The sequence below is a fragment of the Sus scrofa genome, chromosome 16, assembly GCF_054392235.1.
Source record: "Sus scrofa isolate SSC_HxYL_T2T_F1_AM1 chromosome 16, Sscrofa_HxYL_maternal_Yorkshire_Landrace_v2.0, whole genome shotgun sequence".
Taxonomy (NCBI): Eukaryota; Metazoa; Chordata; class Mammalia; order Artiodactyla; family Suidae; genus Sus; species Sus scrofa.
In genome coordinates, this window is record NC_139398.1 from 30688040 (window position 1) to 30711619 (window position 23580).

A 23580-nucleotide genomic window follows, 5' to 3' on the forward strand; every position below is an offset into this window, starting at 1 on the left:
GTCAAAACCACCAGATGTTTAAAGACAGCCTACTATGAACTGCAAAAGAAACAAGATAAGAATTTTTAAAAACTCTTAATTTGTATCCATAAAACAAGAGCTTTACACTAGTTAGAAGATAAAGTTGAAAAACACAGACAAGATAAAGATATGAAAACTATAAAAGAAAAGAGAAAGGATAAATATAGGAGGTCTAATATTTAATAAGAAGGAATTCTAAAGAAAAGAAATAAAGCAGATGGTAGAAATTAAGAAATAAAATTTCTGGAGTTCCTGTTGTGGCTCACCGGGTTAAGAACCAGACTAGTCTCCATGAGGATGCAGGTTCAACCCCAGGTCTACGTCATTGTGTTAAGGATCCCACGTTGCCACAAGGGGCAGCAGGTCACAGATGCAGCTTGTTTGCTATGACTGTGGCATAGGCCAGCAGCTCCGATTCAACCCCCTAGCCCGGGAACTTCCATTATGTTGCAAGTGCAGCCCTAAAGAGGAAAAAAGAGAAAAAAAGAAATGGAAATTTGCCACTCTTGAAGAGAGGTACCTATTTTCAAATTCAAAGGTCTAGAGAGTAGAAAACAGAACAATACTAAAAGACATATAGCATCTCATAATCTCAAGACAAAAAATGATCCTTTAAATCTCCAGAGAGAGAAACAGGTCACCTACATAAAACTAAATGAAAATCAGACCTTGCTAACACTAGTGGCTGGAAAACTACAGGGTAATGTCTTCAAAATTCAAGGGAAAAAATGATTATTAATGTAGAATTCCGTACCCAGCTAAACTATTAAAGCACAATAAAGGGTTTTTTTTAAGACATTCAAGGTCTGAAGGAGTTTACCTCCTATATGTCTTTTCCTTAGGAAGCTACATGAAAACATACTTCAGCAAAAAATAAGCCAAGAAAAAAACCACGGGACCCACAAACAGTGGATTTTAAACTCAGGAGAGAGATGAAAGCCCAGGTCAGCAGCTATACAGCAGGCCAAGAAAGGTAGTGAGTTTGAGACTAGAATCAAAGGAAGGACAGAAGCCTCCAAGAGAAAGATGTCAAGGAAAACAGAAGATTGGACAATAAACAGTAAACCACGAGCTTGGAAAAATTTCATGGAATAATCAAAACACCAAGAAGATTTGGGTGAAAAAAAAGGTAATGAAAGATCTCAGGAAATATTGAACTGCTCAAGAAAATTCATGATCACAGTTTAGTAATTAGTAGGGTATAAAAAAGGAAAAATCCATTTGACCTTGAGATTCTCTATTAAGTGATATGGGGTTGTAAAAATGAAACACATTAGAAATCTTATAATCAGAGAACAGTACTTGGCTCCGAAATAAAAACTATTTAGTCATAATAATGAAACAGTTTCTGATTTTAAGTTTTAGAATTAACCTAAATCACAGAAGATAAACCATAACTACAGAACACAATGCAAATGCTATCACAAGGAAAACTATAGCTAATTTGGGGGATGGGTGGAGAAAGAGGGAAATAAAGCACAAGAGTTTCAAGATTCTTAGAGAATACCAAGATACTGTTTACCTTTGATGAAAGAAGAATTAGAGTGTATTGTTTGAACTAAGAGAAACAGGCATACCACTGAATCTGGGAGGAGAAATGATAAGCATGAGAGTATGTAATAAACCCTAACCATGATTGTAAAAACTCAAAATATAATACACAATGTTGATGAATTAAGACCTAAAAGAGAAGCATACTATTTAGTGCTAGGAAGGTTAAAAATAAAACCAAAATGCATTAAAGGTGGGAGTCCCTAGGAAGTAGAATTGGGAGGCAGAGAGAAAGAAAATAAGGCAATGTTGTTTTCATTAAGCCCTTCTATATTTTAAATTAATTCATGCATTACTCTGGAGGTGGAGGACCGGGAAACATAAAGGTATCAGAATTCTCAAACTGGCAACTTGAATGACTAACAAACCAACCCCAAATTTAAATGTTCTTTTCTAGTTACCCAACACAACTCTAATATCTACATTTCTGGCCTCGACCCTAACCTATATCCAACTCTGGGCCTGTCTTTAAGTGCTTTCAAATTCCATTAATATGACCTGGCTTTACATTATAGTGACTACTGAAAGTAAAATAATTTATGTGTACATACAAAGTGGCATTTCGTAATAGGGAAAACATTTCTATACCACCTTTAGTTTCTATACAATGATGGTTCTCAAAATGTGATCCAAGGACCACTATGGGTCCCTCAGACTGTTTCAGAGGGTCCAGGAGCTTGGCTCTCCCTTTTCAATTACAGACTGCCTTCATATATTTTAATCCTAACAATTTACTGCAAACACTAAATGCATAAGCAGATATGAGGCTATACCCATCTTAGTTGAGATATTAAAAAGATTTGCAGGAGTCCTCTTGCAGAGCAGGGGTTAAAGATCCAGTGCTGTCACTGCAGTGTCTTAGGCTGCCACTGTGGTGTGGGTTCAATCCCTGGCTTGGAAACTCCCACATGCTGTGGGCAAGGCCAAAAAAAAAAAAAAAAAAAATTTGTAGAAATGTGAAAGAATGCTTCTCATCTCTCATTTCACTACTTTTTCACTGATTAGAATACAGTTATCTTTCACAAAAAAAATTTTTGATTAGCATGTAGCAATTGTACTACTATTTTTAAATAATTTAATAAATATTTTTAAAATTTCTAATATAGTGTGTGTATATATATGCACATATATATACATTCATACATATGTACACATATATATATTTCTATTTTTTGGCCACACCTACAGCATGCAGAAGTTGTAGAACCAGGGACTGAACTCAAGCCACAGCAGTGACAATGCCAGACCCTTAATGGCTAGGCCACCAGGGAACTCCTTTAATATAGTAAATATAATCCACATAAACAAAGCTCTTTGGGTTTTCAATAGTTAGAAGGGTCTCAAACCAAAAAGCTCAAGAACCACCATTTTATGATAAAGAGCATCAACTGTAATAGTCTGTAATAGTACTCACTGTTCATTTTTCTGCTCTTATTACCCCTTTAAGCAAAATTGTCTTTTAACAGAGAGTGTGATGATCTATATGAAAAAAGAATCTGAAAAAGAATGGATGTGTGTATATGTATAGTTGAATTACTCTGCTATATAGCAGAAATTATTGCAACACTGTAAATCAACAATACTTCAAAAAAACTTTAAAAAATAAAAAAAAAACCAAATCACTCAACTCCTAATTAAAAAACAAAAAACAACAAAACCCAGAGAAACAGTATTTGTTCTCAGGTAAGATGAGCAGTGCATGAGTGGTCAGAGCCCCGAGTCTATTGCCTTACAGCTGTTAATAGTCTTATCTAGGGCTCCAAATCTCCTCTCAGATTACCCAGTGTGCTGCTGTACAAATATCATTTTCTGTGTTAGAAGAGACATGAAAGACATTGGGAAATAATGGCTCAGAACTATGGAACTCCTACAAGAAACCAACTGGTGAATTAGGAGAAAAAAACCAGCCCCGGAGTTCCTGACGTGGCTCAGTGGTTAACGAATCCAACTAGGAACCATGAGGTTGTGGGTTCGATCCCTGGCCTTGCTCAGTGGATTGAGGATCCAGCATTGCCATGAGCTGTGGTGTTGCAGACGCGGCTCGGATCCCGAGTTGCTGTGGCTCTGGCGTAGGCCAGTGGCTACAGCTCTGATTCGACCCCTAGCCTGGGAACCTCCATAATGCCGCAGGAGCAGCCCAAGAAATGGCAAAAAGACAATCAAAACAAAACAAAAAAACCAGCCCCTTTTAAGGGAGAACACTAAGGAAACTTTCTAGTCTCAATCTGGCTCTGGGTAAAGGAGAGAAGTCTCCCCTGAAAATTCTTAACCACAAGCAAGCACTCTCCTAATGTGGGCTCTAGAATTCATATTACCTGGCCAGGAAAAGCCAAGCAAAGTAGTTAATGTCTCTCTAGGCTGACAGTCCATCCAGGTGCCACAAAATGTACATTCTTCTCTAAAGCTACAATGCTCCAAGAAAGAGAGGACTTCAATCAAAAATCACAACAAAATCCAGAGAGTTCCAGTTGTGGCTCAGCAGTAATGAACCCAACTAGGATCCATGAGGATGCCCTGGCCTTGCTCAGTGGGTTAAGGATCTGATGTTGCCATTAGCTGTGGTGTAGGTCGCAGATACAGCTTAGACACTGAGTTGCTATGGCTGTGGTGTAGGATGGCAGCTATAGCTCCTATTTGACCCCTAGCCTGGAAACTTCCATATGCCACACGTGTGGCCCATAAAAGCAAAAATAAATGAATAAATAGTGTTCTCCATTTGAAAAAAAAAAATTACAACGAAACCCATAAAGAAACAGGATGCTATAATAAACAAGAATTTGCAGAATTAAAAAAAACCAAAAACCAAAAATTGAGGCATTCTCTTGTGGCACAGTGGGTTAAGGTTCTGATGTCATCACTGCAGCAGCTTGAGTTGCTGCTGCGGCTCAGGTTCAATCCCTGGCAAAATACACAGTAAGTACACTTAAAGGAGCAAAGAGACTATTAAAACCAAGGGCAAGAATTAAGAGGTCAATCAAAAACAACTGGATCAATTTTAAAAAAAAAACAGAGAGTTCCCCAGTAGCTCAGTGGGTTAAGGATCTGGCACTGTCACTGCTGTGTCGAGGGTTACTGCTGTGGTGCAGATCTGATCCCTGGCCCCAGGAATTTCTGCATGCCACAGGCACAGACAAAATAAATGAATGAGCAAATAAATAAAGAGAACTTGCAGAGATGAAATATAGTATATAAAAACTATAATCAGAAACTCAGAAGGGCATCACACAAATTATAGACATAGCTGGCAAAAAAACAAAAACAAAAACCTATACCCAGAACATACACATAGAGATCAAAGACATTAAAGAGGTTAAAAGACCAAGAGGAGGAGTTCCTGTCATGGCTCAGTAGAAACAAATCTGGGAGTTCCCATCGTGGCGCAGTGGTTAACGAATCCGACTAGGAACCATGAGGTTGCGGGTTCGGTCCCTGCCCTTGCTCAGTGGGTTAACGATCCGGCGTTGCCGTGAGCTGTGGTGTAGGTTGCAGACGCGGCTTGGATCCAGCGTTGCTGTGGCTCTGGTGTAGGCTGGTGGCTGCAGCTCCGATTCAACCCCTAGCCTGGGAACCTCCATATGCCGCGGGAGCGGCCCAAGAAATAGCAAAAAAGAAAAAAAAAAAAAAAAAAAAAAAAAAAAGAAACAAATCTGGCTAGTATCCATGAGGACACACGTTCAATCCCTGGCCTCGCTCAGTGGGTTAAAGATCCAGCATTGCTGTGAGCTGTGGTGTAGGTCGCAGACGTGGCTTGGGTCCTGTGTGGCTGTGGCGTGGGCCACATGTGCCTTGGGTGCAGCACTAAGAAGATAAAAAGACCAAAAAAAAAAAAAAAAGACGAAGAGGAAAGAATAAAAAATGGTAACTTACAAATCATTGGAATTGAAAATAAAGAAAAAGAATGAGAGGGAGTTCCTGTTGTGGCACCGTGGAAATGAATCCGACTAGGACCTCAAGGTTGGGGGTTCGATCCCTGGCCTCATTCAGTGGGTTAAGGATCTGGCATTGCCATGAGCTGTGGTGTAGGTTGCAGATGCAGCTCAGATCTGATGTTGCTGTGGCTGTGGTGTAGGCTGGCAGCTGTAGCTCCGATTGTACCCCTAGCCTGGTTATCTCCATATGCCACAGGTGCAGCCCTAAAAGCAAAGAAAACAAAAAGAATGAGAGAGGAAACATCTAAATCAGATGTGTGAAATTTCTCACAACTAATGAAAGATAACAATCCTCAGATCCAGGAGCCCCAACAAACCCCAAGTAGGATTAAATAAGGAATCCTCAATAAGATATATCTGAATGAAACTGTAAACACCAGAGAGAGAAGCACTAGCAGCACTAGAGAAGCACTAGGGAAGAAAAAAATTCCCTAGAGACTAAATGATGACTTCTCAAGAATGAGAAAGATAAAATGAAGATATTTTGAGATTAAAAAAAAAAAACAAAACCCTGTTATTAGTAGATCCACACTAAAGGACATTCTCAAAGATTTACTTTAAGAAGAATGAAAATGATCTCAGAATGAATGGATGTTAAGTTAAAAAAAGTGGTAAATATCAAGGCAATTTAAATAATCACTGGCTATATAAAATAATTTTGTTCAACAATGGTTGTAGGATTAAAAAAATCTAACACAATAGTACAACAAAAGCACAAAAATCAGGAGGGGACTCATCAAAGTTAAAGCATTTTAAGTCCTACTATTATTTAAGAGAGTAAAGATAATGATTTTAGTCTAAGTGAAATATTCATGCTAAACCTCTAGAGGAACTTCAGAACAGGACAGATGCAGAATTTTTCATTTCTGACCGTGAAAGGGAATGAGGGGAAAAAGTCTCAATCAAGAAAACATTAAGGCCTTAACAGAACATTGTAAATCAACTATAGTTAAATAAAAATAAAATTAAAAAAAAAAAAAAAAAGGCATCCCCCCAAAAAATAAGGAGTTTCTGTTGTGGCTCAGTGTTAATGAAGCTGACTAGTATCCATGAGGATGTAGGTTTGATCCCTGGCCTTGCTCAGTAGGTTAAGGATCTGGTGTTTCTATGAGCTGTGATGCTGGTTGCAGACATGGCTCAGATCTGGCATTGCTGTGGCTGTGGATACAGGCCAGCAGCTGCAGCTCCAATTTGAACCCCTTGCCTCGGAACATCCATATGCCACAAGTGCAGCCCTAAAAACAAAAAAGAAAAGAACAAAAAAAAAAAAAAAAAAAGCAAGAAAAAGAAAATGTAGACAACTTCTGTCACTTACATTATTAGATGTGCTTTTTCTCCCCTGGAAAATAAACTGTGTTATGTGTGCATTTTTGTTTCAACTTTGGATAAAATGGTAAAGTAACCGACAGACAAAATTTTCTTTTCTTTCTCTTGGCACACAAAACACAATCTGACTTTTTCATTAGTCCAAATTTAATGTTCATCACTGTTGGGTTGTTCTAGGTCAAATTATGGCATTTTATGTATCTGCAAAATTACTGACAATTTAACTTCTTTTAAATTAGATTTAATAGTTCATAATGTTGAAAATAATGGAAAATTAAACTGACAGAATCACCCCAAAGACAAACCATCTTTAAGTATTCTTTGTACTTAATATGGTAATGCCATGCTTCCATTACCTTCACAATGCTATTAAAATAATAACTGTATCACTTAGAATTTTAGAAATTTAAATTCAGGGTCCATTTTCATCTTAAAAACTAGACCAAATACAATAATCAATCCTACAATTTCTACCAACTCATTAAACTGGTAGACTACAAGGGAGGAGGTGGTTAAATGTCATATGAAAACTGTTAACTTTTCTTGGGACCTTTGATCCTCAGTATACTAGGAGAAATAGCCACTGCCATTTATCACTTGGGTCCACTGGATCTCTCACATTTTCTGTATTTTGATGTCATTTGACAATTTACATTAAGAGTAAGGGATAATAAAGAACAAGTATTAACTCAAATTTTCATTTCATATATACACAAAATAGATCACGCTTTCTGAACCTAACTGTTCATGAACTTTCATGCATGAACCTGGAACATGTCCACCCCATAAATGCTGATTCCACATTTCAAACAGTTCTCTGAGTTCTAACCCATCATTACTTCTGATTCTTCTTCCTGCATTTGAAGTGTAAACATGCAATGCTTCAAAAAAAAATTTTAAGTGTTTTATGGCTTATATTTTGTCAAAGAGAGAAGTGGTCGTCTACTTTTCTCCATAACTGCAAAATATCATCAAAATATTTTTTTATTTTGGAATGATCTAATGAAACTCTTAATTTCTACATCATCTATTTCCAATTATTTGTTCCCTAACCGAGGAACTTCAATGTGACCCAGGCACTGCCAAAATAAAAAAAAACCCACCAATTACCTTTGTATACATATTGGTCTTGAGCATTTGTCCACTAATGAACTGTATCAATAAATTTTGGTTCACAAACATCACAAAAGTTGAAAGAATTCTGCTACATATACTTTTAGCAAAATGGGATATTTTGGATCTTGCCACAGACTATTACATGATGAAGTCCTAGTAACTAAATAAGAATACCTTATTATCTTTTTTAATCCTCAGAAATATATTTACTTATAGATTCTTCTATGAAAAAATTCATCTAGGACATTTTACCTAAAAACTCTTAGTCGAGGAGTTCCCACTATGGTGCAATGGGATCAGCAGCAGCATCTCTGTAGTGCCAGGATGCAAGGTGGTTCAATCTTGGTTCTGCTGCGGCCTGGGTTTTAACTGAGGCTTATTTGATCCCTGGCTTGGGAATTCCATACGTTGCCACAAGGCAGCCAAAAATGAGAAAACAAAACCTTAGTCTTGAGATTTTGCTTATACAATATAATTTGTCTAGACTGGTGCTATTTTTGCATTCATCTTATTTATCTAATAATTGTCAAATATTTTCTTGTGTTAAATTTCTTCTCTTTGCCAGTATGAACAAAGAATGAGTAATTTTTTTTTTTGGCCATGCCTGCGCCATGTGAAAGCTCCTGCGCCAGAGATCAAATCCATGCCACAGCAGCAACCCAAGCTGATGCAGTGACAATGCCAGATCCCTAACCTGCTGCACCACAAGAGAACTCTCCAGAACAAATAATTTCAATTCCTCAGTTGTGTTAAAGGAAAACTAAAAGCCAACTATTAAAGGCAGTGTCTCTACTTTCTTTTCAAGCCTTTTTTGAAAGATGCAACACTTTGGGCAATGCAATATCCTCCAGTTTTTTCACTGTTGTACCATCCTAAGTGATTCCAACAGTTTTTCCTGTTGTCTTTTTTTTTTTTTTTTAATAGCATTGTTGGGATAAGGGATGAGTAAAAAGGAAAAAATTCCTCAGATTATGAAATAGCAAAATGTTTCAAGTTACAGAAAAATAAGATCACGAGATCCCATACTTTAAATCTTAGGCTTATTAAAAAAAAAAAAAAATCCAGGAGTTCCCTTGTGGCAGGGGGTTAAGGACCCAGCATAGTCACTGCAGTGGCTCAGGTTTGATCCCAGGAACATCCACATGCTCCAGACCTGAACCAAAAAAAAAAAAAAAAAAGAAAAAGTTAAAATGGATTTTATTCCATTTTGAAAAATAAGCAAATTATTTTCTTTGGAAATCCACTTAGAAAAAAAAAAACCTCATGTAATATTAATCCTTTTCTCTATTTGTAAACAGAATTACTCAAAAAAGAAACAAGCTATTGGGTACAATTAAAGCTGATGGATACCATGAATCAATTACACCAAAGTGCTCTATGACTTTCTATATTCTAGAAAAACACATTGTTCATTATGTCTCTAACATTTCTTCAGGGAAAGATATAAATAGTCACACGGAGATGAAAATAAAGAACTAAAAATAGCCTTCCTTCAATTCACATTATTACTATTTTTTTTAATGGCCGTTCCCCATTTGGAAGTTCCCAGGCCAGGGATTGAATCCAAGCCACAGCTGCGACCTAGGCTGCAGCTGCAGCAACGCTGGATCCTTTAACCCACTGTGGCAGGCTGGGAATCAAACCCACACCTCTGCAGCAACCTGAGCCACTTCAGTTGGGTTCTTAACCCACTGCACCGTGACTGGACCTCCAATTCATATTAGTTTCCTTTTTTTTTTTTTTTTTAAATTATTAGGAGTGTTTTCAGGAGTTTTTGGATTTCCAAAATGTGAATAAGGAATTGTAAGCCTGTAAAATAACCCCAAATCCTCTAAATATAAAGCCAGGATAACCATACATCCTGAAACTAATGGATAGCAAACGAAGGATTTTCAGCAGAAGAATGTTGTGATTAAATTTACATTTTTATAGTGACCATTCTGCTTACAGTAAAAAATGATTTGAGAAGGATGAGGCTGGAGAGTGAAAGCAGCAATAAAACCATCTTCATAAATAACATCATTCTTTGCCCTCACCTACAGTTATTTTTTAAAATGCATTCTTACTGTTTTTTTTCCCCCTATCAAAAAGTGGCAGACTTCTTCAAATCTCATTTCAAGAAGTTCTTGGAGTACCAGTCATGGCTCAGCAGTTAACGAACCCGACCAGTATCCATGAGGACTTGGGTTCGATCCCTGGCCTCACTCAGTGGGTTAAGGATCCACTGTTGCCGTGAGCTGTGGTGTAGGTCAAAGACGCATCTCAGACCCCAGATTGCTTCGGTGTAGGCCAGCAGCTAAACTCTGATTTGACCCCTAGCCTGGGAACCTTCATATGCTGTGGGTGTGAACCTAAAAAGATTAAAAAAAAGTTCTCTGCCCATTTAATGCTACCACACCAAAGTAAAGCATTTTATACAATATATCTTTTCCCAGAAATAAAAAAATAAATTTAAAATTCTATTTTCATTTAATTGCTCTTCAAACACGGTGTTTTCCAATACTTTAAGCCCATTTATTTTTCAATTTTTTTTAGGGCCACAGGTATGGCATATGTAAGTTCCCCAGCTTACAACTGAATTGGAGCTATAGCAGGCAGCCTACACCACAGCAAGAGCAACATGGGATCCGAGCTGCATCTGCAACCTACACCGCAGCTCACAGAAATGTGAGATCCTTAACCTATTGAGCAGAGCCAGGGAGCAATCCCACATTGAGCCACAACAGGAACTCACACTTTAAGCCCATTTAACACCTAAGACCCTCAAGAATTTGACTGGACTACAAAACCAATTTTATGCCTGTCTTTCTGCGGCTCCAAGTGATCAGATTCTAGTTTTTGTATAATGGTTACCAATTAAAATTACACCAATAATTATTACAACCTTGTAAATCAACTACACTTCAATAAAACTTTAAAAAATGAAAAAAAATTATACCAATGATTTTGATAACTACTAATCTTTTATCCAGCCTCTCTATAGCCCTAACATTACTGACTACCTCTCTATCCTCTTCTGGTTTTTATGACACTGCATTCTCCCAGCTCTCTGTCCACCACCTCCAACCCTGGCCCAGTATTTATTTCTCCAGCCCTACCATAAACACATGATTCCCAAATTTGTAAACATGGCTCTATTTCTTTTTTTCATTCATTCAAAAAGTGTTTACTAAATGTTTGATGTATGCCAGCTGTTTACTTTCTCTCATTGCATCCATACACACAGGTATAATGATTGCTCAGCACCATATGGGTAATATTCAGATTTACATAACCCTTATTCCTTTCCTGAGCTCCATTTCCAAATGCCTACTGGATAGCTAACACTGATGAAGATGTAATAAATGAATGCAGGAACTTTTCTGAGTACTTTATAAATATTATCTCACTGAATTCTCAAAACATAATGGAGAATATAGAGGTCTCCTGGGATGCTGATAATGCTGTTTTTTTGATCTGGGTGTTGGTTATACAGGTGTGACCAGTTTATGACATTTCATCAAGCTACACTCATTATATATGTAGTTCTTTTTATATATACTTTAATAGAGAATTTTAAAAAAAATTTAATCCTTGAAGGGATTTCCCATTGTGGCTCAGTGGTTAACGAATCTGACTAGGAACCATGATGTTGCGGGTTCGATCCCTGGCCTCGCTCAGTGGGTTAACGATCCAGCGTTGCCGTGAGCTGTGGTATAGGTCACAGACATGGCTCAGATCCTGAGTTGCTGTGGCTCTGGTGTAGGCCAGCAGCTACAGCTCCGATTAGACCCCTAGACTGGGAACCTCCATATGCCACGGGTGTGGCCCTCCAAAAACAAAACAAAAAAAAGTTAAAAAATAAAAAAAAATTTAATCCTTGAAGTAATTATTAGTATCATCTCTAGTTTACAGATGAAGAAACTCAAGAACCAAAAGACTGTCCAATGTCACATGGCAAGTAACTAATGGGGTCAGGATTTAGCTCAGGTAGCCTGAGTTCAGAACCCACCCACTATCAACCCTATCTAGCAAGTAGTTCATTCTTGTCTTGGCTCAAAACATTTTGTCTAAAATGACCTTCCCTAGATTTTCAGAATTAAAGACTATGAAGCGTATTTCAAACTTCATACAATTCTCCAATTCCCCATTTTAGTATTCCATTAAAGCTCAGAAATGATTGTTATCATAGCAGTTTCCTGTAGGTATATCTGCCTCTACTCTCATGCCCCAGAAGTGTAAACTCCCTGAGAGTGAGAACTATGCATTTTATAAGTTTCTCCCTATAAACATATTTTAATATATATACTTTACAGGAGGAAACTAATATTAAAAAGAAAAACTCAATGTTCTGATTTCACCAATTCACCCTCAAAAACAATGAATTAAAGCTGCGCTGCACAAAATACTAAGAAATGTCATACTGAGAACAACCTCTATTCTGATAAGAGTGATGCCAAGAACAACGTATGGACAAGCACTGTCGGTGCACCCCTCACTTTTAATCTAATAGTAATTCTAACATATTTTATCAATTATTACATTTATAAGCTTAAGGACCATCTTCTTTTCTTTTTTTTAAGGCCACACCTGTAGCATGTGGAAGTTACCAGGCTAGGGGATGGATCAGAGCTGCAGCTGCCAGCCTAAGCTACAGCCACAGGAACTCCAGATCCGAGATGCATCTGTGATCTAGGCTGCAGCCTGTGGCAACGCCAGATCCTCAACTCACTGAGCGAGGCCAGGGATCAAACCTGCATCCTCATGCATATGAACGGGGTCTTAAACCCACTGAGTCACAATGGGAACTCATTATCCCGAGAGCAGATTTCTGAATAATCATTTGGTTGATTTGCTTTTTGGATAAATACCTCTACTTAAACACCCATATATATTATAATCCAACTGCCCACGAGCACTTATATTTCTGAGATCTCAGTACTCCAAAGTTTTGAGGCCAGGGATGGAACCTGCACCGTAGCAGTGACCTGAGTCCCAGCAGTGATAACACCGGACCCTTACCTCACTGGGCCACAAGGGAACTCCTTAAGATCTCAATTTTAAGCCAATGACCTATTTGTCCCTCTACCAATACAATTTTCTGTTTAATAACGTTTGGTTTCATGACTACTTCTGAACAAATACTCTCTTCACCATCCACATGAATTCCTTTATCAAGTTACCCCATAAGCCTCCTGAGATTTTTCTTGGAATTACATTAAATACAGACTAAAGAGAAAATTGATAATTTGATACTATTGATTTTTTTTTTCACTCTATGAACAGAGCCCATCTTCATTTATGTCTTCTTTTATATCCTTTATAGCCCATTGTATTTTTTCCTTAAAGTGTTCTGCATGTCTCATTAGTTTTATTTCTACTTAAGTTTTGTGGCTATATATAAGGAACTTATTTGAAATTCAATAATCAAATTCAACATTGCTGAAAACAGGAGTGTTACCAATATTTCCCTGATCTTAGATCAAGAACATTTGCTGAACTCTTATTATTTCCCATATTTGTCTGTGATTATAATCATGTTGCTTACAAATAATAAAAAACTTCCTGGAGTTCCCATTGTGGCTCAGTGGGTTAAGGACCAGTGTTGCTATGGCTGTGGCATAGGCTGCAGCTCAGATTTGACCCCTGGCCTGGGAGCTTCCAAATGCTACAGGTGCAGCTGTAAAAAGAAAAAAAAAAATTCCCCTTCTTCCCTATTAAACTGATATTGAAACCGAGGCCTCCAATTAATATTCAAGGATCTACTTTTAAAATATTTTGAGATTATGAAGCTCTATATATTAAGTATGACAGACATCAACTAAGGATATCTTTTAAAACCCTTACAGTATTATTCAAATCACTATAGAAAACGAGCATTGGTAAAATGCCTATTCAAAAAAAGGCAGTAGGCTAGGAAGTTGCAAGTTAGGTGAGGAAACTGAGCTGTAGAAAGATTAAGTGACTTGGCCAAGTGTCTGAAGAAATACAGCTGAAAGTCAAATTCAAAGTCTGACTAGCTCATGCCCTTTTCATCATATTGTATTGTGAGGCAAGGTATAAAAGCACAGTCAAGCATACGCCTTAGGCATTCTATACAGGGCTATTCTGGCTCACTGTACTCTTAAGGCTATTAATAACACATACAGGATAAATCATCACTCTAACAGCAATAATACTTTTGGAGAGAAAATTTTCATTATTTCAAATTCATTCATGCAATAGGAATCCTAAGACCTCTGATTCAACAATGGACGATCTGATATAATTAGCTATTGCAGCAAATTTTTTTTTGTAGAGCCAGTAAATTTCCATCACTAAGATTGGTTTAAAAAACCTGTTCACTTTTTTTTCACCATCTCAGCTAGTGATTACTTTTTTCTTCCTTACTAATGTTACTTTCATTCTTCCCTTTAAGATACAATATTCTTAACTCTACACTGAAATTTTTAAAAAAGAAAAAAAGGGAAATTCACTAATCAGCCTAATCAACTATCTTAGTGATGTGAAGAGACACTTATCCTTTAGGAATAGATATCCTAAAGACATCTCAAGAATCATTAGATGAGATGCCCTCTTTTGACTAGCAGATGCTTAACTTAAACTAATGTCCAGTCAACAGTCGAAATCCACTTAAATATTTATTATATAACAACATTTGCTGTGACTCTAGAGTATGGTGGTAATTACTTTGCCCCTTTAAATAATCATTTACTCCAAAATCTTTGAACTCAATAAATTCTGATATTAAAAGGGTAAAAAAAAAAAAGTTGCCAAATGATTATTTTAAATAGCTAACTTTATTGAAGGTAGAATAACATTCAGATATCAATGATACACTAAGATTTATAGATAGAACAAAGAAAATGAGTTTAAGCACAAGCTAAAGATTTAGGTCATGCAGGTAACAGATAAGTATCTTGGATAAGAAAGGTGACAAGAACCGGTATGTCCAAGCTTTGCTAAAGTGTAAGAGAAACTGGCTGTTTAAAACTCTCAACGAAGTGGTTATATCCTATTAATAGTGAAAAACAATGAGATTATGTTAGGTTATATCACACATACATAGAATATTTATTTATGCCACAAATTCTTGTAAAAAACTGAACTTCTGTATAATGATGGAGACGCAAAAAACTGATTTGATCCTATGAAAATATTAATTAGAAAGTTTTTTCCACTGAGAATAACCTTTCTCACATACTTTGCTACCCTAAGTCCTACATCTGTAAAGCAGTTTTTTCCAAGATCATAATATTACTGTCTACAAGTTTTTTGTTTTTGTTTTTTGTCTTTTTAGGGGCACACCTGCGGCACATGGAGGGTCCCAGGCCAGGGGTAGAATTGGAGCTGCAGCCACTGGCCTACGCCACCACTCATGGTAACACCAGATCCTTAACCCACTGAGAAAGGCCAGGGATAGAACCTGCATCCTCATGGATGCTAGTTGGGTTCGTTAACCGCTGAGCCACAACAGGAACTCCTGTCTACAAGTTTTTAAGAATATTTTCTTCAACAAAAAAAAGGTACTCTAACTGAAGTAGGTACCTACCCAAGTTCCTTTTGTCCCATGAAGCTATTCCTATTTTTTCCATTATTCTAGAGATCTGCTTTGTCCTATGCACTCCAAATTAACATCCTACTAGAAACATATAAACATAATAATACTTGAAAATCTCTTTTTTTTTTTTTTTTTTTGCTGTGGCATGTGGAAGTTCCCAGGCTAAGGGTCAAATCAGAGCTGCAGCTGCTGGCCTACGCCACAGACACAGCAATGCAGGATCCAAGCAAGTCATATCTGTGACCTACACCACAGCTCAAGGTAACACCAGATCCTTAACCCACTGAATGAGGCCAGGAATCAAACCTGCGTCCTCATGGATACTAGTAGGTCTTGTTTCTGCTGCACCAAAACCAGAACTCCACTAGCCGGGTTCTTAACCCGCTGAGCCACAATGGGAACTCCTGAAAATCTCTTTTAATTTCATTTCCAAGGGGGTAAAAAAAAAACACATGAAAGGTAAGAAAAAATGAAAAGATTACATTTGCAAAAGTGGCAAATGGCACAATATGTTTATTTACTAGCCTTGGAAAAATACAGAAAGCAGGAAGAAAAACATTCAATAGTTGATGGAACGTGCAGCACAAGGATTGAGCAAATGCTTACCACAAAAATATTTAATATGCATCATACAAAGGAAAAGCTTGATTTATCTAAGTTATTAGCAGCAGAACTTATAAGAGATCTTTATAACACCTCTTAAAGAACTGATATTTAGTATGTCATTATAAATCTCAAATATTAACAACCAAAAAGAAGTCTGAATTTAAAATAAATTTAATCAAATACCTTACACAGCTCTAACCAAGAAAAATAAAATCCAGAATTAAATCGACTTAGTATATAGTTACTTTTAGTTATCTGTATTCAGTGACAGGTGAAGGAACTATTCACATAATCCACATATATATGTTTAAGATTTCCTTGAGTTTACAGCCTTCAAATTGAGAAAAAGAAATTTTTTTTCAAAGTCAGTCTTGGTCTTCCATGTCTAAAATCACATTTCAATGATTTCTAGACAGGAAGAAAGATCAGCATCATCAAACCATTTTTACATATGCTTTTATTATTAATGCTATTTGTTCATCTTCCTTGAGCCAAAGTATTAGCATTATTGGACGAGATTTCTTTCCATTAAAAGCAAACAATTTCCATATACTATGTTATAAACAAAGACAGAGACTCTTAACAATTAGTTTTGCCAATATATGCATAAATAAGTAATGTCAAAAGACTGGTCTTTTCTCATTAGACATACACATAACAAGCAACTTAATATTTTGAATTGCCATTACAGTTTACTGAAACTTTGCGATTCAAAGCTAAGGAAAAACTAGGCACAGAAAATCTGCAATAGCTTCTTATATTAGGATAAAATACATACATGCAAATATTTTATCAAAAAATGATTATCTTTAAATTGGCATTTCCTCCCCCTCATTTCTATCTATAGGACTACATTAGAAAAAATATTTCAGAACTGCCACAAAGAACAATCCTGTTGCATTTTCAGTAAACAGTAATCAAACAAATCTATCACTCTGCCCATAGTAACAGAAAAATACTGTGTAAAACAATTAAAATGTAAGTGGTTAAATACAGCCTCGTCTAGAACACACAATACTTAGTAGCCATAGATTTATGGTACAGATGCTGATTAGCTAGCTCTTGTTTCCCAGAAAATGGCTTTTTTCCTCTCTCTCCACAAAAATTATCAGCTTTTTATCAAAGTAGCTGAGACTGTGTTAGATGTTTAATTATCACAACTTGTAAGCAAAGGATTTTTTCATGTCTGAAAAGCCCCAAAATTTTGCCCCAATAATTTGTCATCTCAGTCCGTTTTCCGAAAATAAACTTCAAGGTAAAAGAGACTTGTAAAAAATGCCACATGTGTTCAAGGCATTCAACAATTAGTAAAATACCAAATTCATCAATAAAATACATATTTATATATTTTATCATCTCTTAAAAATCAATGGGGTCTTAAGCAGAGTCATATTTTAATCGGTAGTGTTTTTTAGGAACACGTAAAATAATGATACCCCTCCCTTACAATAAATGGCATCTTATAAATTCCATGAAATATGGCAACTCTACTCCTCAGAATTACAAGTTTTAGCCCCCCAAAACAGCCCAATTTACAGATGAGAAAAATGAAAGTCCAAATAAGAGATGTCCTCAAAATCATAAAATCAGGAGGAGAAAGACTGGAACCCAGGTCTTCAGGTTCCCAATGATAACCATTTCCATTGGATAGCTTGCCACCCCAAGTGAAGGAGATAAAACTATCTGGGTTTGACCAATAGCTAATTTACCTGGTACACACAGATATCTAATATAATAATCTCTCGATATAAAAAACTGATCACAGTACGCTTAAGGCCTGAGTCTAAAGAGACTGTCCCAGACTGACTCAAAAGTAACAATAACAACACAATCTAGTGTTTTTCTTACTCTTGTTAAGATATACAGCGAAATAGACACTTCAGAAATTAGAGCTTCCCTTAAGGTAGAGATTTCAGATGATGCATCTCACTAACTCAGCACCTCCCTTGCACTTTTCTTTTCCCCAGAGGGGAAAGACGCGTCAAGGGGAATTATTGGCCCACCTGGAGCCTAAACGCAATACCTAGAACAAGGCTGTGGACTCATTTATCAGCACTAGAAACTTCACACATCTTTTCCAGTCTACCAACCACCCAATTCACAGGTGGTTGGTACGTTTACCTCTCTCCTTGGAGGGAAAACTAAAGGAACCAAATGAATGAGGTGACACCCGCAGTTTGTTAGCGAGGGACGCCACGGAACGGAGGAGAAAGTACCCGAGAAAACAACACGTTATCTGGGCTCGGGGGCCCGTGCACCGGGCAAGGACCGGTGCGCGGGAGGCGGCGCGGAGGCGGCCGGCGGGCGGTGCGACTCGCACTCTTCCCGAGGCTCCCTCGCCCACCCTCTCCGTCCCCCAGCGGGTGGGGGCCCGGAGGTGGGGACCGGCCCGGCGGGGGCGGGGACTGGGGGGCCGCGGTCTCGGCTCCCTCCCGCTGCCCGCCGGGCGGGGGAGGCGGCTCGGCTCCGAGGCCGCGGGAGGCCATTTTAGCTGCGGGGCCGCCGAAGGCCCGGGCGGCCCTTCGGGGCCCGCAGCCTCGGCCCTCTCTCCCTCCCGCCCCACCGGGGCTGCCGCCGCCGCCGGCCGGGAGAGACCGCGGAGCTGGCCTGCCGCGGGCCGGGGCTCGGGGTCGGCGGGCGGGGGCGGGCGCGGGGGCGTCGTGTCGGCGGGATCCGGGCGGAGGGGCGAACAGGGGAAGAGAAGGGAGAGGGCGGGGAGCCGTTACCTATACTGGGCCGCAGCCGCCGCCGCCGCCGCCCCGCTGTGGGTGAATCCAAAGTAGTTGCCGGTCGCCATTTTGGCATCTTCCCCCAGCCGGCTGGGCACTGCGGCGGGCACGGAGAGTCGGGTCCCATGGCGGGAGGAGAGGCGCGGAGGGGCAGAGACGCCGAGGGAGGGAAGGGGAGAGAGAGAGAGGCGCCGTGAGAAGCCGCCCTCGCCGGGCCGGGCCGCGGCCGCGCCGCCTCCCCCTCCCGCCTCGCACTCCCTCACTCACTCACACGCCCCGGTGGCGGCCGCCGCCTCCTCCCCGGAGCCTGCCCCAACCCCCGCGCCTCCCCGCCGCCCGGAGCCGGGGAAGGGGCCGGCCGGGGACCCCGGCGGGGCACATTATACTCACCATAGGTGAAAGAAACTACAGGGCATATGGGAATCATGGGCTCGGGCTGCTGCTGCTGAACTCTGAACTCTCACCCGCTGCCTCCCTCCTCTGCCCCGCTCCTCCTCAGCGGAGAACAGACCGCCGCCTCCCCCCGCACTGCGCAGGCGCTCCCGCGCACGGCACTCTGGGAGCTGTAGTCCCTAAAGCCTTCGCGGCTCCGCGGGCGCTAGCCGGGCCTCAGCCTAGGCTGGCTGAGTGCCCGCGGTGAAAGACGAAGGCGAGCCTCCCTGTGGGCCAGCCTTGGGGTAATCCGGGAGAGTGACTGGAGAGAGTGACGTCTACCAGTCTTTCCCTCTTACTTTAAACTTCTTTCACTTTTACGTGCGCATTTGTTCTCCACCTTTCGGTCTTCCCATGAACTTTCCATCATCAGGATTTGAGCTGAACTAATTTGGATCCTTCCTTATTTCTCGTATTCCCGCTTCTTGTCCTTAGCCTTTAAAATGGGGAAGGAGGAGTTCCCGCTGTGGCAAATCGGGATCGTTGGTGTCTCTGCAGCGCGAGTACACAGGGTCGATCCCCGGCTGGTGTAGGGAGTTTAAAGGATGGCTTAGGTCGCGGCTTTTATCCGACCCCTCCTCCAGGAACGCCATGTGCGGCCAAAAAACAATGAAACAAATAAGTAAATAAGATGTGGAGTAGAAAAAGAGGAAAAGAAAGGCAAGTGTGCTCTTGCGTTGGACACCCCTCCCAACCACATCTCTTCCGTCCTTTTTTCTCCGGCTGGCACCCATTCCTAAAGTATGGAGCCCCCTAAGCATGGGACCCTGTTCTGGGTACTGGAGATGGAGCAGTGAGCAAAATAAAGTCCCTCTTGACACCGAATTTACCTTCTGGGGTAGGGAGAGGAGATTTAGACAATAGCCAAATAAATAATGAGTATGTCGTTGGTGATTGAAGCTTTAAGAATAAAGCAGGGTAAAGAAGATAGAGAGTGAGGAAGATGCTATTTTATGTGGAATGTGGTTAGGACAGCCATCAAGTAGAACCCTGAAGGAAGCGAAGGAAGAAATCTGGTCAATGGTTGGGGGAAAGACAGCAAAATGGAGGGTCCTAAGGCAGGGGTGCTCAAGAGCAGCAAGGAAATTGGTCTGGTGGAGTTGAGGACAAGGAGTCTGGATCATGGAAGTCCTTCATGAGGGTGCCAAATCTTTCTGGAGTTCCTGTTGTGGCTCAGCATGTGGCTGAGCTAGTATCTATGAGGACGCGGGTTGGCTCCCTAGCCTTGCTCAGTGGGTTAGGGATCCAGCCTCGCGGTGAACTGTGGTGTAGATTGCAGATGAAGCTAGGATCCCACGTTGCTGTGGCTGTGGTGTAGGCTGGAAGCTGCAACTCTGATTGGACCCCTAGCCTGGGAACTTCCACATGCTGCGGGTGCCTCCCTGAAAAGACGAAAAAGAAAGAGTGCCAAATCTTTTATTGTAGGAATGGAATGATATTCTCTCCCATGCAAGCATGTGTCTATTCCCTCTACTTTCTCGCTGTTTTCTCTTTACTTTCCCTATGCATTTACAACCCTTCTTTTTCCTCTTGCAATCCCTCATTCTGATTGACTGTTTCTCCCCCCAACCTCTTTCCTGCCTCCCATCAATGCCCAAGTTCTCCATTTCACCTCTTCCTTGCCCTATCCATGCCCATCACCCCAGTGCCTCTGCTATTCACCTGAGCATTTTAAGAAACGCAAAATGGCGTTCTCTTGTGGGCCAGTGAGTTAAGGATCCAGGATTGTCACCGCAGCAGCTTGGATTTGCTGCTGTGGTATAGGCTGTATCTCTAGGCGGGGAACTTCCATGTACCCCTAGGAAAAAAAAAAAAAAAATCCACAGCTCTCACTCACGAAGTTTAGAGCCTTATCCCACCTTCTTATGACAGAAGAGAAAAATACCTCAATTCTTTTTTGTTGTTTTTTGTTTTGTTTTGTCTTTCTAGGCCCACACCCATGGCATATGGAGGTTCCCAGGACATGGGTTGAATCAGAGCTGCAGCTGCCAGCCTGCACCACAGCTCACAGCAACTCCAGATCCTTAATTCACTGAGGGAGGCAAGGGATCAATCTCTTGTCCTCATGGATACTAGTCAGATTTGTTTCCGTTGAGCCACAATGGGAACTCCAACAATACCTCAATTCTTATTTGTACCAATCCTGCTCCCCCATACCTCATGCAAAGGTACAGTTCTAAGGTCCCATCTAAATTATCCTTATTCATTTCAAAAAAGAGGAAGTGTAGAATTTTTGAGAAAAATCCATGTCATTGTTTTTGAGAACACTGATGTTTCCCAGGGCAAAACTTATTTGTGCTCCAAGTGTGTTGCTAGGAAAAAACATCTCCTACACATAGGGCCTTAGAACTGCATTTTATTTATTTTATTTTTTTTGTCTTTTTTTGCTATTTCTTGGGCCGCTCCCACGGCATATGGAGGTTCCCAGGCTAGGAGTCAAATCAGAGCTGTAGCCACCGGCCTACACCAGAGCCACAGCAACGCTGGATCCGAGCCACGTCTGCAACCTACACCACAGCTCACGGCAATGCCGGATCGTTAACCCACTGAGCAAGGCCAGGGATCGAACCCGCAACCTCATGGTTCCTAGTCGGATTTGTTAACCACTGCGCCACGACGGGAACTCCTAGAACTGCATTTTAAAGGTAATTTGCTTTGAGCTTCATGGATCAAGGCTTGGAGGCACTGACTGTAATTATTTTGATAAATTGGCACTGTTAGTTACTAGGCTATTTGAATAAGACTGGAGGAGACAAGACAGGTGTTAATCACCTGCCCAAGAAGATTCTTTTTAGGCCAGTTTTATGCTTGGTTGCTTGACAGGTATTTAGAGGATGGGAGAGGACTGCAGGCAAACCTTGATAAGCAGGCATGTAAGTGGAAAGAGGGAGGCGTGCCTCTTTCCTTCTGTAACTGTTCCTAGAGGTCAGAGTAGGTGTGGCATCAGTGAAAATTGTTTATGGTGTACTCTCTACAAAGAGGGAATTTACAAGAACAATCTCAGAGTTCCTGTTGTGGCTCAGCAGGTTAAGAACCCAACGAGTTTCGGAGTTCCCGTCATGGCGCAGTGCTTAACAAATCCAACTAGGAACCATGAGGTTTCGGGTTTGATCCCTGGCCTTGCTCAGTGGATTAAGGATTCGGCGTTGCTGTGGCTCTAGTGTAGGCTGGCGGCTACAGATTCGATTCGACCCCTAGCCTGGGAACCTCCATATGCCGTGGGAGCAGCCCAAGAAATGGCAAAAAGATAAAAAAAAAAATAAAAATACTGTTACTGTGAACATTTATTCATATGCGTTAACTTCACTGAGCTAAGGAATGCTCAGATAGCTGGTTAAATATTATTTCTGGGTGTGTCTGTGAGGGTGTCTTTGGAAGAGATTAGCATTTGAATCAGTAGATGTCCTCACCAATGTGGGAGACCATCAATCAATCTACTGAGGCCTCGAATGGAATAAAAAGGTAGAGGTCCAAGAATTCCTGTTGTGGCTCAGCAGGTTAGGAACCCGACTTAGTATCCCTGAGGAGGCGGGTTTGATCCCTGGGTTTGATCAGGGCCGTACCTGTAGCATATGGAAGTTCCCAGGCAAGGGGTCTAATCGGAGCTGTAACTGCTGGCCACAGCCACAGCAATGCAGGATCTCAGCCGCATCTGCAACCTACACCACAGCTCACAGCAATGCCGGATCCTTAACCCACTGAGCGAGGCCAGGGATCGAACCTGCATCCTCATGGATGCTAGTCAGGTTTGTTAAATGCTGAGCCACAATGGAAACTCCAGACTTGTTATTTCTTGCTCAATATCTTTCTTTCCCCCAGGAAAAAATGTAAGTTCTGGAGTTCCCGCTGTAGCACAGTGGGTTAAGAATCCAACTATAGTGGCTTGGGTTGTCTCCCAAGAATGGATTTGATCCCTGGCCTGGCACGATGGGTTAAAGGATCCAGCATTACCACAGCTGTGGTGTAGCTTGCAGCTGCAGCTGGGATTCAATCCTTAGCCTGGAAACTTCCATATGCTATGGGTGCAACCATTAAAAAAAAAAGTTTCATAGGGGTCAGGAGCTAAGCCTGTTTTATCTGCCATCAAAACCCCAGTACCTAGGACCATGGCAAGAGCATAGTTGGTACTAAATAACTGTTTGTGAGGTAGATGAGCTTAGCCCTGTGTCCTTCATTTCCTGAGAGCAATGTTTTTATGGTTTATACATGTATCTTTGATAACTTCCTCCAATGGCCACCCAACACAGTACCAAGCACATACGCAAATGCCAACCTAATTTAGTCCTCCTAGCTCCCTTGACACTCTAGCCCATGTAATCTGCTGCCAAGT

The 23580-nt window shown here is 40.5% G+C and overlaps 1 protein-coding gene and 1 long non-coding RNA gene across 5 annotated transcripts in view; both read right to left on the reverse strand.

Annotated features, from left to right (window-relative positions):
• ZFR (zinc finger RNA binding protein) overlaps positions 1 to 19325 on the reverse strand; it is a 94447-nt gene extending 75122 nt beyond the window's left edge. For all 4 annotated transcript variants that reach the window (XR_002339765.2, XR_002339764.2, XM_021076978.2 and 1 more), the window contains exons 1-2: positions 19209 to 19325; positions 18816 to 18915 (exon numbers count right to left, since the gene is read on the reverse strand). Coding sequence is in view for 2 of the 4 variants with exons in the window: in XM_021076978.2 (XP_020932637.1) it covers positions 18816 to 18915; positions 19209 to 19245 (137 nt within the window). In the remaining 2 variants the exon portion in view is untranslated. The remainder of the gene's footprint in view (positions 1 to 18815; positions 18916 to 19208) is intronic.
• LOC110257314 (uncharacterized) lies at positions 9231 to 15042 on the reverse strand. The gene is made up of 2 exons (XR_002339766.2): positions 12677 to 15042; positions 9231 to 11589 (listed from the first exon to the last, which is right to left on the reverse strand). It is a non-coding gene; the product is annotated as an uncharacterized LOC110257314 (long non-coding RNA).
• Positions 19326 to 23580: the final 4255 nt, after the last annotated feature.